Source organism: Acipenser ruthenus, chromosome 40 (genome assembly GCF_902713425.1).
Source record: "Acipenser ruthenus chromosome 40, fAciRut3.2 maternal haplotype, whole genome shotgun sequence".
Lineage (NCBI taxonomy): Eukaryota > Metazoa > Chordata > Actinopteri > Acipenseriformes > Acipenseridae > Acipenser > Acipenser ruthenus.
Window position 1 is genome coordinate 5,352,710 of NC_081228.1, and position 19,389 is coordinate 5,372,098.

The 19,389-nt window shown below is 40.8% G+C and overlaps 1 protein-coding gene across 2 annotated transcripts; it reads right to left on the minus strand.

The window, feature by feature from the left end:
- Nucleotides 1–7,841: 7,841 nt before the first annotated feature.
- LOC117397313 (G protein-activated inward rectifier potassium channel 4-like) lies at nucleotides 7,842–18,810 on the minus strand. Of its 2 annotated transcripts, XM_033996079.3 has the most exons (4): nucleotides 18,586–18,810; nucleotides 15,199–15,304; nucleotides 13,808–14,687; nucleotides 7,842–10,159 (listed from the first exon to the last, which is right to left on the minus strand). In XM_033996079.3, exons 2-4 carry the CDS (start codon nucleotides 15,259–15,261, stop codon nucleotides 9,801–9,803), a joined length of 1,302 nt encoding a protein of 433 aa, XP_033851970.3. In that variant the 5' UTR covers nucleotides 15,262–15,304; nucleotides 18,586–18,810; the 3' UTR covers nucleotides 7,842–9,800. The 2 variants fall into 2 exon arrangements, with proteins under 2 accessions (XP_033851970.3, XP_058866261.1); XM_059010278.1 differs by lacking the exon at nucleotides 15,199–15,304.
- Nucleotides 18,811–19,389: the final 579 nt, after the last annotated feature.

Genomic DNA, 19,389 nt, shown 5'->3' on the forward strand with positions numbered 1-19,389 from the left:
GAATGATTCTGTCAGCATGTGCTGTGAACCATGGCTGCTGTTCATTGTGCTTTCTCTCTCTGGTCTGCGTGTGTGAGTGTATGCGTGTGTGTAGTTTAAAACTAAAAGTTGCCCTTGTTTAACATTGGCAAAACCTGAAAGGTGTAAATGGTCAATTATTAACCCTTAGCTAGTGGTTGAAAAAAGGCATAGACTGTCACTTGCAGTGTAATGTTTTTGGTACTGGTAGACAGTGTATAGAAAACTTTGAGCCAGTGCACTCTTGCCAAGCCTTGTTTTAAGCCCTCTCGTTGCATGGTGGTGTTAGGCAGGCAGAGGTGTCAGCTCCACCCCATTAACATTCCTACACTTGTATTAGAATGTACTGATTAGGGGCTGGCTGTAATAGTCTCAGCCCTCCAAAGAGATCACCATTTAACAGTGACCAGATAGGAGGCTGTGGGAGAGAGCGGTGAATACAGAGAGATAAGCAGCAAGCCAGGGAATCTGCTTTCACTGCAGTTCCATGAGAAGGATGTGTTTTTCGGCTCTTATTTTAGTGATACACAGTAAACAGTGGCAGATCTTAATGCCGTCACCCTAAAACTGGTAAAGCCTGCATCTTTTTCTGCCTCACGTGTTTAAAGCACCCCTATAGCCTCAATAGAGCTCTCGGAGGTAAAGTTTAACCTCCAGGTACATCCGGAACACCAGTGTGTAACCATTAACCTGTCCCCCCTGCAACAATCTGCTATCCCTTGTGGATGGAAGAAACACATCAGGAAGAAACTACCACGTAGAACAAAAGTAGTGTAGCCTGTCCTGCATCTACTAAGGGGATGTAAGAAATGGGGATTGAAATTACAATACTCTCAGAGAACGTAAAGAAAATTAACCTGTAACCTGATAAAGCAGAGCACATCAGTAGAAGACAATATACTGTATGTAGTAAATAAAGTCCACGCTACAGTGTTATATTTTATTGTCGAACAGGACATGATTGTAAGTCACTGCAGCTTTAAGAGTTTAGAAGATATTTTTGTAGCAGACTTTGCAAAAAAAAAATACAAAAACAACATTTAGTCTTACTCAGGTCCCTCGGGTATTTCTGCATCGAAGCACTAGGACTTGAAAGAAAAGCAATTTACCTTATCTATATTGAATAATTTAATGAAGGTTTTCTCAGTGCTGTTTTTCAATTGAACCCATTTCTGGGATTTTCAGACAATACAGCAAACAATATACATACATATACATACATATATATATATATATATATATATATATATATATATATATATAGTTACAATCAAACCACCGCAACTGTGATCTAACACAAGAAGACTATGAGAGAGAGAGAGAGAGAGAGAGAGAGAATAGAACAGAACCTTTGTGCTAATCCGCTAATAAAAGAGAAATCCAGACATGGATAAACAGCTGTATTAATCAACACATTTAGAATTGCTAGAGAATTGCTTCTTCCAACAAATATTGCAAAGGAATAAACTTCATGCCTTTAATTCTCTCCACATTATTTACAGTGCATGGAGCCAGAGAATCACACATCTTATATTATATTGTACATGATGTAATGAACTTTGGAAAGCGCTGTATCCCACGGCTGCCACCAATATAAAAAAAACAACAACCTTTCCAGGAGGTGGCACTGAATAAAAAGGCTACATCTATGGATTAAGAGAAAGGTAAGCTTGTTGAGTCTCCATGAATTTCCTCACAATGGGTCAGACAGCTAAATACGTTTCAGTCAAAGACGTTTCTGCAGGAAGTTTGTGATTAGAAATAATGTTATAAAAAGGGTTTAAACCAAATAAATATATTTATATAAATAAATAACACCATTGTAATTGAACATCAAAAGCAAGGGAAAGTTCTCATTGGTAAAGTTGGCAGATTTACTCTGAGCTGGAGAGACAGACAGCAACAGCTTGTCGTTGGAGAAAGAGACAATTGCTTCAAGGAGGCTGCTGGAGTGCCCTTCGAATGAAAATAAGAGTGCTAAATGCCCTTGTAAATGATCAACATCGCAGAACCCCAATTGGCTGTGGGGAAATACAAACACAAAAATTGGCTTTTAAAAGCTACACGACCAAATCTCCTTATTTCAGTATGTTATCCTAAGCGCTGATCCAATTTTTGTGATAAATTGGACCTGTACATTTCAGCAGCTCTCTCTCTCTATCTTGAGCCAGATGGGAAGTTGTAGTATTAGACAGATAAATAACTTTTCCCCAGAGAAATAAAGCTGCTTGCCTCTTAAATAGTTTCTGTTTCAGTTTAATCAAATCCGTCCCTGTCTCCCCGTTCAGAACAAGGCCACTGAAACATTGCCTGCTGTCAGTATTGCTGATGAAGTGCAGTGTATTTATTTTGTAATCTCATTTAAACAGGGTACATCGTACAAGAAGATAAACTGAATGCTGTTATATAAATGGGATGCGCTAAAAATGATTTTCTGCATCGCTTTCCTTCCTTTTTTTTAGCCAACACAGATTCGTTTTTAACCTATATTGGAATTTCCCCAAGCACACCTGGGTTTGAGATCTTCAAACAGTGCCTTGGGATGAGTAACTCCCAACAAACTGACAAGATCTTCATATCATGTCAATATCCTAGATGGCACTCCCCAAAAATCTGTGCCTCTATCGCCAAACAAAAGAGCCTCTGCATTCGTGGATTTAGAGCTTGAAACCTCATCTCATCTCACTTACAGGGCACTGAGTCCGTAACAGCAGGGTACCACACAACACTGCCCGTTACACGACGCAATACCACTTAGACTTATATAGTGCCTTTCACGTAATGAAACATCTTCTAGGCTCTCTCCAAAGGCACACTTAATAGCAATAAAAATAAATGGAAATTTAGCATCATGAAATCTTCCGTATTCATTGTCAATACAATTCTGTCAGCCCCCTTCTCCTTCTAACATTACCTGAGTCTTCCCTGTCATGACTCAATACTATACGTGCTGTAAAACCTGCTCAGGGACGGGGAGCCGTCACTCACAATCATGTTGTGGGCAAGAAGCTTCTCCTCTCAGTATACAGGCTGCCACTCGGACATTCTATTGAAAATCAATATGAAATGTCTCTGTGGGAGCCTCTGACGCTTCATTTCCAACTGGTCTGCTTTTCTCTCTCTGGAAGTGGTCAGAACAGCAGAGCATAGAGAATTGAGGTCAGTAAGGACGGTTACGTTTTAGTATCACTACAGTTCTCCCAGAATGTTAACTGTTTCCCACCTGAATTCCCAATTCTTCCCATAACTTCAACGCTCTATCCGAATTCTAAGGTTGAAACTAAGTCAAGCGGACAGACACTGCAGGTTTTATTTTCAAAGCCTTGACTGCAGTCCTTAATTAGCTCCTAATTTTTGTTTCAATCAGCGTCCTCTCCTTCATAGTGTTACGATCAGAACTTTTCATTCATTCTGTCTGAGACCCAGATCACAAAGCTAGCCTAAACCAGAGGTTAACTGCGTTCCATTCCAGATTTAATAAATGTCATTTATTAACGTAATATTTTGGATCTGTGATCATTGTATTACCCCTATTACTATTCCCCACATTTTGATGTGTCTCTGATGCAACGCTGCTGCATAAACTGAGCTTGCTGTTCTTGTCGCTCCATGTGCTTCCCCTTGTGTGTTTCAGATTCGGTGAGATTGATGTGCTTGATCCCAGCCCCCTGCAGTCTAATATGTGGGGTGTGTCCCGCTGGAGTTTTAAAAGCTTGAGGAGATCAGTGGTGAGCAGGGATAGACATTCATTAAAAGATTAGACACCTGAGGGGGAGGAGATGTCTCCTGGCTGCTGGAAGAGAAATGCATTTTCACAGCTTTCTGAGGTCAGCTTTTAGGCAGGTTTCTTATGCTGTGCTGCTGCTGAACTGTAGAAGAAGGGAGTAATCTCAACTTCAACTGAACTATAAATGAATACATTGAGTGTAGTTTGTCTCTTACTGTTCCCAGGGGATGTGACATCTGTGTGCAGTAGGGATAGCCCCGCATACACCAGTCGAAGAGAAAAGTAACAGTCGACCTCAGAAACTGGTAGTTGACTAATCTCAGGCCATGTGACTGAAGCAATCGTGAAGCATGCGCTTGCAATCTGTAAAGGTCCAAGTAGAGTCCCTTGTGGTACCCCACTAAGTATACCTCCCCCAATCTGATTTTACACCTCTCACAATTCCTCTGCTTTTTGTTTTTTAATCAGTTCTGTATCCATTTGCATGTGCTCCCCTGTATCCCTGCTCATTTTAATGTACTGCTTGTTAAACTTGGTGTGACTGTAGGGCATATCAGCTTCAACCTCTGTCTCGAGCTCCTGCCTGTCTCTCAACAGCGATTGCATGCAGATATGGGGGCAGCAGTGGGATCGAGACGGAGGTTGAAGGTTTTATTTACACATCTGGCCGTCTGTGATTTGGGCTCCCGGTTCTCCTTCACGGCGATCAGAGGATTTCAGCAAGATATTTTGGTCTCTATGTCCAGGTAGCGTGGGTGATCTTCAGTCCGTCGGCTTATGGCGTTGCTGCCACCCTGAGGCGAATAAACGGGACCCTTTTATACCTGAAGCCCTGCTGGAACACACTTATCTGCTGATTAGGATTCCACACCTGGGAATCACAAACAGCAGGCAGGCTCTCCCAGGAGCGTCAGGTACTTCATTAATTACAATACATTTACACAATATTTACACACAAAAACCCCTCTCCATGTGCAGGGCTCCTGCCTTGTCACACTTGTCCTGCATGTCTTGCATTATAATTTTAAATCTGTTCCATTGAACTTCAACCGTCACATCCTCCAATTCCCTGCCCAGTCTGTTTCTCTCAGATCCTGCCTCAATCCCTTCAAAGGGAGCCTTTCTGAAATGATACACTTTAGTTTGTGCAGCCTGTAACCATGTTGTGATCACTTGATGCCTGTGGCTCTACTGCTTTTATATTTCACAGTTGTTTGTGAACAACAGATCTAAAATTGCTCTGTCCCTTGTTGTGTTTTTGACACACCGGGCCAGGAAGCAATAACCAGTTAAGTTTCTACGTTACCACATCCTACTAAATGATCCCAGTTTATATTGGGGAGATTGAAATCACCAATGAATGATTACAGTATTCTTGCAACTAGATGCATTTCTTATTGCTTCATATAATAATTTGCTATCATTTCTATTCTGTAACATACCCAAATAGAAAAACACTTTTGTGCTTTAACCTAACAGCTCTACCCAGATTGACTCGCTGTGGTTTGTAGTTTGTAGGTTTGTAGAGATAAGTCAATGCTTTTTACTTTTAGGCCATCCCTAACATCTAGAGCTACACCTCCTCTCCTATCTAGTCTATCTTTTTGGAATAGTTTATCATTCCCTGTATGTGGAATTCATCTCCGTCTTCAGGATTAACCGAGTTTCTGTGATTAATTGATTGTGTGAATAATTAATAATTGCATGGATAAGGCTTATTTTTATCACACCTTCAAGAAACTATCCTGCTCTTTCATAAGCCATTGAGGCATAACTAGACCAACAGCTGAGACCACAGGTTACCACAGAAACTAATAAGGCTGATTGGGGGTATAGGCCGAGGTTGCCTGGTTACATAACAACATTAACCACTAGGACATGTTTATTAGCAGAAAGTAACAAAAAAAAAAAAAAACAACAATCTGGTTTAAATTAATAAAGTCCTTTTTTATTACTGGGAAGCTGGGAATTCGTTTCCAGCTGGTCTCGGCGATTAAGGGATTAAAAACCAAGGTGCTTTGAGCTGCTTAAAAAAAACAACAAACAAACAAAAAAAAAAACCTATAAACCTTTTGATTACTGGCCTACAGATCTCTCTGACTTTTGAGAATTGACAGACTTTGAACTTAATAAATAATAAAAAAAGATATACCTTTTGGAACCATTAAAGTGTGGTTTAACGCCCAGGCATTTAAAAGGAAAATGTTTGAAATGTGTTTGTGTTATTAAATGATTTGTTGATCTTTAATGTGAAAAAATATAGCCTAGGCTCTATGGGGTTTCAGAATGGCTCATTCAGTCAAAGCGCTGCCACGGGGAGCGCAGGATGAGTCACACAGCTTGGACGGCACTAGTTTGCGTCCAAGCTGTGCAAAGAGGCCGAACTTTGCTGGGGACTCCGAGGGGGGCGTCACATTGGCTCTGACGCTCCCGGGGTGAGGGATGAGAAACCGGCAGGGATTGCTTCTCCTCATCGTGCAACAGCAAACCCTGCTGGGCAGACAGCGAGCACATTCAGAGTGGATAAGAGGCAGGGCAGATCTCTCTCTTCCAGGATTGGTAGCCCGCCCACCTCTGCTCTGGATTGCTCGGTGTAAAAGCGATTCTGGCTTTAGGCTTGTGAGTTCACAGGATGCTCACCCGCCCTCAGAACGTCTGTGCTATGTTGGGACTTGCTGTGGTGAGGAGAAGAAACATAATTGGACATTTCAAATTGGGGGGGAAATAAATAAGAATTGGTCACTCTAGATTAAAAATAAATAAATAAATAAATACAAATATATAGACTACTGTCACAATACCTCACTTGCACTGATGTCTTTCCCACAGAGCGCTCTTTTAAAATGTCCCTGGGTTTATATGGTACACAGCCCCACTGAGTTCACTTTTTCCTTTCCCCCTGTCACTGTTTGTCGGGACACTGCTTGCTCTTGACCTCACACACATATCAGGAGTCCCACAAAGAAGTTGACTCTTCCAAGCTCAAAGTCAAGATCCTGGGCTATGCTTCTCCCACTAGCTCCACAGTAAATACTTCATTCCAGAACTTTCCAGAACACACACACACACACACACACACACACACACACACACACACACACACACACACACACACACACACACACACACACACACACACACACACACACACACACACACACACACACACACACACACACACACACACACACTCTCAAACCACTACATTAAAATAGGAGGCAGTGTGGTCCAGTGGTTAAAGAGAAGGTCTTGTAACCAGGAGGTCCTCGGTTCAAATCCCACCTCAGCCACTGACTCATTGTGTGACCCTGAGCAAGTCACTTAACCTCCTTATGCTCCGTCTTTCGGGTGAGACGTAATTGTAAGTGACTCTGCAGCTGATGCATTGTTCACACACCCTAGTCTCTGTAAGTCGCCTTGGATAAAGGCGTCTGCTAAATAAACAAATAATAATAATAAAAACAGTCTAATACAAAATGTAACAAAACAGAAATTTAAAAAAATACACACACACACACACACAAATTAACAATTAAGCCATTAAATAAAATCAAAAAATACAAGATTTTATGTTTTATTTTTGTTGTAAAAGTTTGAAAAACTAATATAAAAAGCCAGTTTGTAAAAATAGAAGAACTGAAAGTCTAAAACAAACATGAATAAAACAGTGCCGAGTGTAACCTGTGGTAATGATTGCAAGGCTGGATTCTGAAAAGGGATTTCATTGTGTCTCCTGAATAATGGAACACGGGGGCTTTGATCAGAGTTCAGAAGGGTGTAGGGTTCTATTTAAGAAACCAAAGGGGGGTTTATCAGAGCAGAAAAAAATAGGAGATGCTTTTAGTGTTTGAATTTATAATTGATGATCAAATGGCTTCCCCAATGTAATACCCCAATGTTCTTTTCTCAAGTATTCTCATTATATTTCTAAAGGTTAAATGCATTTTTATATTAATTCATTTTGCATGCATGTTTTATTCATCCCCCCATTAAAACCACCTAAAAGTCATTTTGTACCATATTGAATTCGCTGGTTCTCAGAACCCCAGTGCGTTCAAATCAAATGAATCTCACACACACGCACAGAGACACATTTTAAATTACCATTTTTATTTCTAATTTTTAGTGCAGTACAGATCATGCAGGACAGAGTGGCTGTACTGACAGACAGAAGAGCATGTTGTGTTGTACAGCTTCTAGTATGAAGGAAATACCCTGGATGCTTTGCAGTGCATTATATAAATCTTTAAAACAGAACATCTCTGTGTGGTCTGTTACATCTATCGCTGGCGCTTTGTGGAAGCAATGTAACTAGAGAAAAAAAAAAATGGGCAGTGTGTGTCATTGCGAAAATGTGTCTGGAGACAAAAGGAAAAAGGGAACAAAACTGAAATGCTTCAAATGGTTGCCTCAACTCAAATAAATCAGACATGAATCAATGCCTCTTGTTTCCAGGTTAGCTCTGTTTAAATGGACTTTACTGATTTCACTGCAGTGCTGCATATTCGATTTACTGCCTTTTACATTTCCAGTCCTGACTTCTGCATACATATTGAATTTTGTTGGCTCTCAGATCCCCAGTCCTGACACTCTACAGTACTGTATTCGCTGGCTCTCAGATCCACAGCACTTTCTCTACAGTACTGTATTCTCTGGCTCTCAGATCCACAGCACTTTCTCTACAATACTATATTCGCTGGCTCTCAGATCCACAGCACTTTCTCTACAGTATTATATTCTCTGGCTCTCAGATCCACAGCACTTTCTCTACAATACTATATTCGCTGGCTCTCAGATCCACAGCACTTTCTCTACAGTACTGTATTCTCTGGCTCTCAGATCCACAGCACTTTCTCTACAGTACTGTATTCTCTGGCTCTCAGATCCACAGCACTTTCTCTACAATACTATATTCGCTGGCTCTCAGATCCACAGCACTTTCTCTACAATACTATATTCGCTGGCTCTCAGATCCACAGCACTTTCTCTACAGTACTGTATTCTCTGGCTCTCAGATCCACAGCACTTTCTCTACAGTATTATATTCTCTGGCTCTCAGATCCACAGCACTTTCTCTACAATACTATATTCGCTGGCTCTCAGATCCACAGCACTTTCTCTACAGTACTGTATTCTCTGGCTCTCAGATCCACAGCACTGAGTTCTCTGCAGTGAACAGGATTGAAGCAAGCCTGCATGATTTAACCTGCACTGCAAGCAATAGTGCTTTTGCTTGGTGAGTCTCTGTTGACTTACCCATGAGGGATTAAAATACAGTACAATATACATCTATCGTATCCAGGCAGCTCTTGCCTAGCTTCCCACAGAATTATAAACAGCAGTAAGTATGATAAATGATCATTTCAAGGCGTGAGAAACAGCCTGTAATATGTATGTTACATTACAAAGCACAGAACAAAAGAGTAGCCAGTTTGATGTAAACTTTTCAGGCTGTTGGCATGAATAATAAATTAAACAAAAACTGGAGTCATTCTGACCCTACCATGGATCAGTAAGTTCCATCCACTTAATCACAGAGACAGACGGCCTGAATTCTCAGGCACCACAGATGAGTCATTCAGTCCCCACTAGTGCACTAACATCTTGGCCATTTGATAGTCGCACACTGTACAAATTGGTTATAAACTTTTAAACACATGTACATGTTTGTCAGCTCAAATAAAAACACACTTCATTCGTTTTTATCCTTCTGAGTTCCTGTAACTGCCTTGAGTACAGTATATATATTTTTTAGGGTAACCAGAAATTGCTTTCAAGCAACATTTTATTTAGATGTTTTGGTTTTATTTGAATGCAGCATTCCCTGTGAGTTAGTTTCATGCTGCTCTGACAAGATACTTGACTTCGGAGGAACAAAGCCATAAACAAATGCTTAGTATTGGAAAAAGACCACCCTGTACGATCACCCTGTAAGCCTAGGGTTGGAGGCAACTAAAATGAAATACATTTCTTAATTCTATTTAAAATATATGGCAAACTATATTTTGTGAAGCAGTACATTTGTATTATGATGCGACAAGAGGAGAGGCCTGTTTTAAAAGAATATATTTTCAGCCTCTGTTGTTTCCGTGGCGACCCCCGCTGTGGCGGCTGATCCGTTACTCTCTCCGGCCTCCCTCTCTTCATCCTCTTCCTTTTCTCTGAGCACCATGGGGGGGTCTAGTGGACAGGGTGGTGGGGCCGTGGGGGAAAGCTTTGACAGGAACTGGCCCCGGGTGGCAGTGCCCGCCAGCTCCCTGGCACTATAGGAGGGCGTGTGCGTCTCATAGATGTCATGGAAGTTGTTGTAGTCGACCTCGTAGAATCCCTTCTCCAGAGAGAGCACCGGGGTGAAGCGATACCCCCACAGCACCTCGGTGTGCAGATAGGAACTGCGAGCTTGGCATGTCATCCCTGTGGAGGAGAGGGAAAAAATAGGAGGGCGTCAGGGGCAGTGGGGTAGTCCTGAATCTGAAGGTACCAAAATAATTATTACATCAATTCCCATTCTATTTGTAAACTGAACATCTAGTAACATATATAAATAGGTCAGGCATGCATCTAATTTCTACAAATATTTCCACAAAGTGTCTTTCTCCATCTTGTCAGACTGCTTTAATTTACGTGGCTGTGTGTGTCAGTTGCAGAACAACGGTGTCTAAGACTAAGTCTAAGTTTTGGCATAGCTGAGAGGATTCCACATGGAAGAGCTTTATTTGTGTTTGTGTCTACAGTCATAGTCGATGCGCTGTTGCTGTCGTCTTCGTCAGCATTTTTAGCCTTCTTAAAGAAGTAGTTTGCAATAGAAGTTCCTAATGTTCTTTTCATTCTATCAAGAGGACTGCTGACTCACTGAATCAGACAGTTGTGCAGGAGATGTGAGATGTAACTCAGCTAGCCTGTAATGCGAATTCTCGATTATACCACTGCTGCCTATAGAATATAGTACCAGCACGGTGTTCTGGCTCATTCCGGCTTGACTATGTGACATGTATAAGGCGTGCATTCATGCATGAATTAACACTTCTCACAACCCCCTGGGGGTTGAGTAAGAGGATATGAATTAGTGAAGAATGAACTGTGAATTCATTAGTAACGGATGGAGGGAGAAGGGGAACTTCAATGCTTTTAAATCATGATGAATAAACAGGTCTGAATTCAAAATGAAATACTTCAGACCTCAGAGGAAGTCGATACCTGTGGTATTCAGACAGAATTATTCAGACATTATTTTAAAGTGTTATCAAAACACCTGCAGTCTCCATATCTGCTTTCACAGCAATGATTGACATCTAAACGACACACAGGGGAATCACTCACTCAGCAATGAAAAATGTCATTCTATAAAGGGTTATTAAGAACTAGTCTTGCTGGCGAAAATAACCGTGGTTTACTAAAGACTTTTTAATGCATAAAAACTGTGGAATAACCAAATATGGTCTGTCTGCAAGGCGTGAAATTAGTAGGCACTGAGAGAGGAAAAAAAAAAAACATTTGGCACTGTACCTTATGCATTTAGTGTTGTCACTGTCTATGAAAAAAATATATAATAAAACTTCTCTATGAAATATCCCTGGTATACTGCAGTCAGCTTTTATCATCTCTAGCACTTCCACTCTGCATCTTAATGAGGATTACATTCAGTGCTTCTTTCTGTACAGCCCCATGCTGTCACCCTCTACCCTTTTAGAAACATTGCTCAGCATTGGATACATTTCTTCTCCCAATAGCTATGGATCCCAAGTGTGGACCAACATTCTTGTTCTCCCGTCAAAGTACCTTCCAAGGATCATCTGTAACCCTGATTTGACTCAATAGTTATTTAAGCCTGATTTCCGAGCCCATGCTTCGCTCCCTCGGCTCAAGCAATTGTTCTAAATTAATGAACACAGATCAGCTGCTGCCTCAGTCCCTTGTGGATAGCTTCGTAACTGTCAAATCAAACTAACCTTTCCAAAGAGCAAGAGAGACCCTCACCTTCCAAAAAATAAAAAAAAAATATGCACTATATTCGCTGCAGTACTGCTGCAACAGTAGCAAATACCCCAACTAGTTTTTGGAGCACTATTGCAGTATAATATATAGCAGACCATGATATTAATGGGATAAAGACATCTGAAATGCCTTTCGTTCGGATGGCTTGCATCAGATGACAATGACGTGACATCAAAATGATCTTAACGATATATAAAATATATAGTATGGGGAGCTGTGTAGGATCAGGCTAATTTTCCCCGACACAAGGTCAGAGTGTCTAGTCTTGTGGAGTAGATATAAACTTGTACAGTACAGCACCCTTATATGTGATTATATGTACTGGTAAGTACAGCAATTTGATTCTCAGTTATAGTTAACAATAGTATCTGTCCCCCAAGATCCCGGCTAATTCTCTATGATTTCAGGGTACCTTGAATTGCAGTGCATCCCTCCTGTACAGATTTCCTCAATAATGAATAACATAACAGCTGAGGACTGCAGAAAGAAGTGAAGTGTTTCATGTTTACACTAGTCAACCGTAGTGTAATGCAATTTCACAGCGCGATTCTATTTCCCTCGTAAGAAGCAGGGGTCAGTTCTGAAAGCTTGGGGTAGCATGAGTATTCTGAAGCGCAGCGCAAGCTTTATGAAATCAGTGCCTCTGTAGATGAGAGTGTGACAACGCAAGCTGAAACAGAATTACGCAGGACAGACAGTCCCTTTGAGTCGGTATTTCCCCAGAGAAAGAAGAGACTGCCTGGAAACATGGAAGTAATCGCTCCTTTGCTGCAGTCGCATACAGTAGGCATTTGAAATTCTCAAATTAAATTGCTGTACATTATGGTTATTTCTTATAGTCCCAAAGGGCTCTATTCAAAAGATACTCAAAAATGGAACAAACGGTACGTGCTTTTAACATTGCATGAAAGCACAGAAGAATTTGATATGGATAATCTATAAGTTCCTTTGTGGGTTTACAAAGTGTTCCTTTTGAAAAGGGAATTAAGGAAGCACTGTGGTTCAAGCATGGTTTGGAGTCCTGTCATTCTCTAGTAGAGAAATACAAGCAAATGAATTGGTTGAAAAGCTTTATGCATGATCGTGATATTAATGCTGTGTGCTGTACTATCGTTGTATTGAGAAAACCTTCTTCTGTACACACGTCTGTGACAACAGGGTTAATAAACAGAGCGTGGGACTCTACTGACCTTGAACTTGAGCAACACATAAAGAGATTAAATAACACATTAGCATGTCAATTTGTTTAATGTTTGTTTATCCAGAAACACTCAATAGCAGTACCTGCATATTTAGTATTACTAAAAGAATTCTACAGAAAACACGTTGGCCAGTCTTTCTCAGTGAGCTGTGGGGATACTCCATTAAAATGGATGCCAAAAAGGTTGCTAAAATTAGCGTATCTCGCTCCAAATGACGGAGATTTGACAGGTCTCTATTAAGGAAATAAACCTTCCCCATATTTTAGGAGTTTTAAATCCCTCAATGGACCCAGAACTGTGTTCTTGAATTGCAGCAAAGCAACCATAACGACCGCACTGGAGATGAATTAAAAAAAAAAAACCTGTGAAAAAGCAATTAAGCTTGGTGGAGTTTAGACTGGAAATGTATTCTTAATCTCAAAGCCTCTCTTTAATAAATACACGCATTTCCAAGTCAATACCCAATACAGCCAGCCCCAAATTACTTTATCACAGGCTTGAGATCAGTGGGTTAACCTGACGACCCCTAATTGATAACTTCTTAACTTGGTGGGTTTTAAAGACCTGTTCACTAGTGGTCTGCAGCACTAATTACAAATGCAATATCAGCTTAACAGTTACGTTAAAATGTTCTTCACCGCATTGGTGAAGAAAAAGTAATCGTCATTGTTAATATTTTGCGCACCCTTTTACAAACTTTAGAATAAACTGTGTTTTATACAAGGCTGCACTATACTGAGGTCATAGCTGATGGTTGCTAATGTTTTTGAGGATTAGCTTCCAGTATCCTTCGCAGGCTTCAAGCAATAGCTTTTGCATTCAAGGGAAGATTTACTGAACGATTTATCAGCTTTCAGAACTTTACCTGTGGCCTCCACCATGCCTTCCAGGATGACGACGATCTCAAACTCCTCCTTCTCCATCTGGGCCCGGGACAGCTCCCAGAATGGGCTCTTCTCGTTGATCTCGTGGGAGATGATGAGAGGAGACACCAGGAAGAGCCTGTCGTCGCCCGTGTCGAAGCCCACGTTGATGTCTGTCTGGTTCAGTGGGATGAACTCCCCTTCCTTGGTCTGCTTGGACCTGATCAGCTTGGCCCGGATGGAAGCCTCCACGATGTGAGAGCTACGCAGGTCCCCCACCCTGAACATCAGGCAGAGCTTGTCGTCGCGGAGAGAGATGACCGCCTTGTGGGAGAACATGAGGGTCTCTGCCCTCTTCTTGGGCTGTGAGATCTTCACAAACATGCAGCCCACCATCAGGGCGTTGACGATGGAGCCCAGGATGGCCTGGACCAACAGGAGAATGATCCCCTCCGGGCAGTGCTCGGTGATGACCCTGTAGCCATATCCAATGGTAGTCTCCGTCTCTATGGAGAAGAGGAAAGCAGACACAAAGCTGTTGAGGTTCTCCACGCACGGTGTCCAGTCACTCTCCTCCAGGTGCTCTAGGTCACCTCGGATGTACGCGATAAGCCACCAGATGAGCCCAAAGAAGAGCCAGGTGATGCAGTAGACCAGGGTGAAAATGAGCAGGCTGAAGCTCCACTTGAGGTCCACCAGGGTCGTGAAGAGGTCGCTCAGGTAGCGGTAGGTCTCGTGGACGTTGCCGTGGTGCACGTTGCACTTGCCGTCCTTCTGGACGTAGCGCTGCCGTGGCTTTTTGGGCGGTTCGGCTAACATTCGGGTTCTGTCGGTGGAGATGTGGGCTAGATCTTCACGGGCCTGCTTGGGGATCTTCTTCATCTGTTGAGTGGAAACAGAAAACTTCAAAGCCAATCTCTGTCCTGGTTTGGTTAGAACAAAACCTAGACAGGGCTATCTTGCTGCCCCTTGATATACACCTGCACTAAGCTTGTCTGTCTAATAATCTGTGATTTGCTTGGAGATTATAATAAATGTCTAAAGGTTTGATCTACTGAGATGCAATATCTTATTTTTATGGAGGTCCTGCACATGGACACCAAGGTTGGAATAACAAACCTTCAGCTGCTCTCCAAAATATAGTATCATTATACTACATCTTTTGCATCCACAAAGCAGACCTTTTCAGGAACTCTCAGCAGACTATGCAAGCTACAATCAATCACTTTCTACAGCAAGAACTTTAGAAGATTGTCATCAATGGGCACTGCCCTAAATGATTAGCTTATTAGCTTTTAGGCCAATTGTTTTGTTCTATAAAGAACAGCTGATGCTCCCAATCAAGAACTGACATGACCCAACTTTCCCCTTGAGGAAGGAGTGAATGGTTCACCTCTCTGGGCGTAACCCCTATCTCCATGTCCTGGTTCATATGAACCCACGAATCTCCTGCCATCCTGCCCAGAGGGCTGGGTGCAGCTTCAGCTGGAGCCTGAAACCTGGGAAGACCAGCATTAATTAGTTACAAACAGCTTCGGCAATGCCTCAACCACACATTCTGGACTGCGCACAGGAAACTAAGCGCCATATTTTCAAAGCGTTTCCTGCATTCTTTATTCAACTCCCTAGTCTTTGAAAGGACAGAAAATCATCACACAATGAGAAAAACACTTTGAAAGGGCTGAAGAGAACTTGGATTATGTTATTTAATTGTTTGGTTCTGACTTTGTAAAACAGTTCATTAAAGACTGGGGAAAACGCTTTGAAAATACTTCAAGTGGGGTGCTTTTACCTACAACACTGCAAGTGAATGGGGAGAGGAAACCAAATGCATCTATCCAACTTGTAGTGTTGTGGGATAACATAGAAAAGAGATGACAGTGGAAAGAGGTACTTGGAATAATGAATGCTAATACGAGGTAATCAACCTTGAAAGATGATTAAATAAAAAATCTTTCCATTTGCCCTGAAAAAGAGCTAATTTATTTATTTTCTTTGACATTCAGGCAGTTCGCTTCAGCAGTTCCCAATTTTCCTACAGTTGTATTCCTTAGCATCATCTCTTTTTCATTGGAAATTTGTTTTGCATCTGTTTATTGACTGTCTTGCAGCCAAAGCATTTTATTTCCAGCTCCCAAAACTGCAAATTAAATCCAAGCTAAATGAACAATAAGACCCAGTGGAGCAGACGCTACCATCAGGCAACATCTGGCTGAGGGAGTTCAAGTCCCAAGGTAAGGCAGAGTGTTGATTGTACTGAGCAGGGCAAAGCAATTCTGTAGAGCCTGCTTCTGAACATTGGTGGGGGCTGCAGTTTTATATTTAGGCACTTTACATTAACTACCTCTAATTACTGTGTATTTACATAGTAGTTACTTAGAAAATTTGTGTATACTTGCACCTAATTACAATGTTATTATGCATAGTTACAATGTACTTAATATGTACATCTTTTTGCATGATATAACCATAACCCTAACCTTTACCCTAACTCTTTTCTGATGCAATTGTGGACTTATATTTATCATGCAAACATTTTTAATATATATATATATATATATATATATATATATATATATATATATATATATATATATATATATATATATATATATAAACTTGAACTTTATAGAGCAGCCTTTGTATGTATTGTATTGTATTGTATTGTATTGTATTGTATTGTATTGTATTGTATTGTATTGTATTGTAAGACCCATAAGCTATTTCAGCTAAAACTTCATTAGTGTTATTAAAGCCAAGTTGCAAAAATCTAGTGAGCTGCCAAAATCTCTTTTTGAGTCCTCTGCTGTTGCTTGATATATAAGATAAAATATGACGATCTTGCTGTGCTAAAAATGCAGTGTTTATCTTTCTGCTGTGCGATACATGAGATGTTTGACATGTCCTGCATTGTAATACTTTGATAGCGTGAAGGATGCACTTACAACACTTCTCGTTCAAAAACAAACGTGGCATTAAAAACTGGACAGTTCTTCTTGAGCGACACCATCCTAATTCTAATTCTGGTGCTGTGGCTGAGTAGCTGATATTGGTGCCACTGATAAGCAATGTTAAACCAATTATTAACACAGTTAATAAAACGAGAACAAATAAATACAGAATTTTGTCCGTGAACATGCTTATCTATAATTTCACTTTACTTTATTACACTTCACTATGCTTTTACCATGGTACGCTGCAGTAAATGCTAATAAAGGGAATCCAGCTTGACTGTGCTTGAGTAAAGAGTGCTGCTGGCTTTACTGATGCCTGTTTCAGAGAATATATTAAAAAAATAAAGACAAGGGCAAGGGGAGTGGTGCCGATAGAGCTAATGAGAGGCAGGGAGATTCCTTTTAAAAGGGACACTTTTAAAGGACCCTCTCTGATTGCAGCCTCCCTGTTAAGGTCTAAGCCTGGGAACCCTTTTAGCCCTCGTTCCTTTCGCCTGAGCGAATAGCCAGAGTTAAAACCTGCAGCTCAATAATGCAGGTACTTGGAAGGCCCCCTGAGGCAGAGATGACCAATGGCTGAACTGGATGGATTTTTACAGCTCCACTGGGTGAAAAGCAAAGTTATTTATTAAAGACGGCAATAGGACTAGGAGCACACCTTGAGGCTCTGTGCTTCATGAACACCAATGTCAAAAACCTCTTTAATGGAAACCTAATGGCACTTGACAGCAACTTTAACTGCGGTTAAAAAGACATTTTCCAAGCACTGATTAGCACTAGTACCGTTTTCACTCCTCTCATAATTATTGTGTAGTGGAAGGTTTTTTTGTGTAGTGTGTTTTAAGCTTGTCTTTGTTTCATTTAGGTAAGACCCGCTTTTCTCCCTGGTTCATATAACTCTGCTTTGTGCTTGTGGAGCAGAGGGGGTCTCTGATATTCCCTTGAAACACCCCTTTGCTCTGTGGTGCAGGAGCAGAAGAGGCTCTTACACTCACTCAACAGCCTCCCTCTGCTTTGTGCTGCTGGACACCGTCCCTTTGAAAATGTCAATGATGAAAATGTAAACAGGCCTTTTGAATTCTGTGTATCGACCTTGTGGAGCTATTTTCCAATCTCCCTTCAGTCAGCATTTTGAATAACTATATGGAAGACATCGATCATCCAAACTTAATTAGCTGCTCCTATTGTAAAATAGGATTTTAAGTATTTATAAGTACTGTATTAGCAGTTTACTAAACTGTATGCATTAAGTGTTTTGTATGGATGAATAAACTTGTATATTATTACCTCACAAGTTTAAATGTGTGATCTCAATTAAATAAACACTAATGGTACAAAAAGATTCAATTTCTTTGTTAAAGAATCCTCCTTCACCAAATACAATTCCAACTCTTGCACTCACAGTGCATTCTATTTGCAGTATCCGTGTGAGTTTGTTATCCTTATCGGATACGTTTTAGAGTTTTGGATTCAAAGTGAATTCTTTTTGCATTAATTTTTCAGAACGACAGTGATGGACTTTTTTTTTTTTAATCTTCTAGTGTGAAATCTGCACAGATTTCTTGACGGAAAACAAAAATTACAAACAACTCTGAAGGTTAATTTAGGGAGCTTCAGTTTCTTACTGTTCTTTTCCTGCAAACTGCACCCTGGAAAATTGTATCGGAAAAGTATTGTCAGCAACATCCCTTAGATGTTAAACACAGGGTTTTTAAATCATGGAATTTGTTATTTGTCATAGACTGCAGTGAAGATATCTCAGTACACTAAAACAATCTATTGCAGTTCCCTCAACTCAAATTCAGTAACAAGCTGCTAGGACTTACCTTGAGTTTCCAGTTGCCTCCGGACACCCTGCAGGTCATGGTGAAGACTGAACCCCAGTTTGCGTTATCCTGCCTGGACTGTTGATGGTGTGCATCCTCCTTGCTCTATGAATCTCCTACCACATTATCAGGGCTCTGTGCTTCTCTCTCTTTCCCCCTCTCTCTCTCTGATCCCGTCCATGTGTGTGTGTGTGTGTCAGGGATGCTGTGTGGCTGCACGGAGAGCACATACTAAAAACAGTGGTGAAGGGAGGAGAGGCAAAGAGAGGTTCTATTTATTAATCAGGGTTCTGACTTTAGAGTTATACTTTATAAAGCTTGATCTCCGCCTCCTATATGGAATTTTTCAAATTAGGATTTTACTTGAAAATAGTGTAAAACAATGGAATTGTTAACCTGACAAATCCATTCATTAATGTTGCGTAGCTATTATAGATCAAGGACTACACATAATCAATGGTCAGAATGAAGGTCATTTCTTTTTTGAAAAGTGTATAGGTACTGTATATTACAATGTAAAGATTTTGAATTTAGGAGCATGATAAAACAGAACCAGATTGCACCCTGTTCTGTTTTTTATCTGCAGAAATAAAGCCTGTTTATACATTTTTATTTCATTTAAAATAAAACCATTTGCAATGAAAAAACATATAGATTTATTCAATCAATATATACAATAGCCTTCACTAGATTACCTAGCTGCAAAGGAGATAGGGCAGCAGTGTGGAGTAGTGGTTAGGGCTCTTGACTCTTGACCGGAGGGTTGTGGGTTAAATCCCCAGTGGGGGACACTGCTGTTGTACC

Coding starts and splice junctions, on each gene's coding strand:
- LOC117397313 (XM_033996079.3), bottom strand. CDS start 15,261: ATGGCAGGAGATTCGTGGGTTCATATGAACCAGGACATGGAGATAGGG. Junction 14,688..15,198: donor TAGGGGTTACGCCCAGAGAG/GTGAACCATTCA, acceptor TCCACTCAACAG/ATGAAGAAGATCCCCAAGCA. Junction 10,160..13,807: donor AGGCATGGTGGAGGCCACAG/GTAAAGTTCTGA, acceptor TCTCCTCCACAG/GGATGACATGCCAAGCTCGC.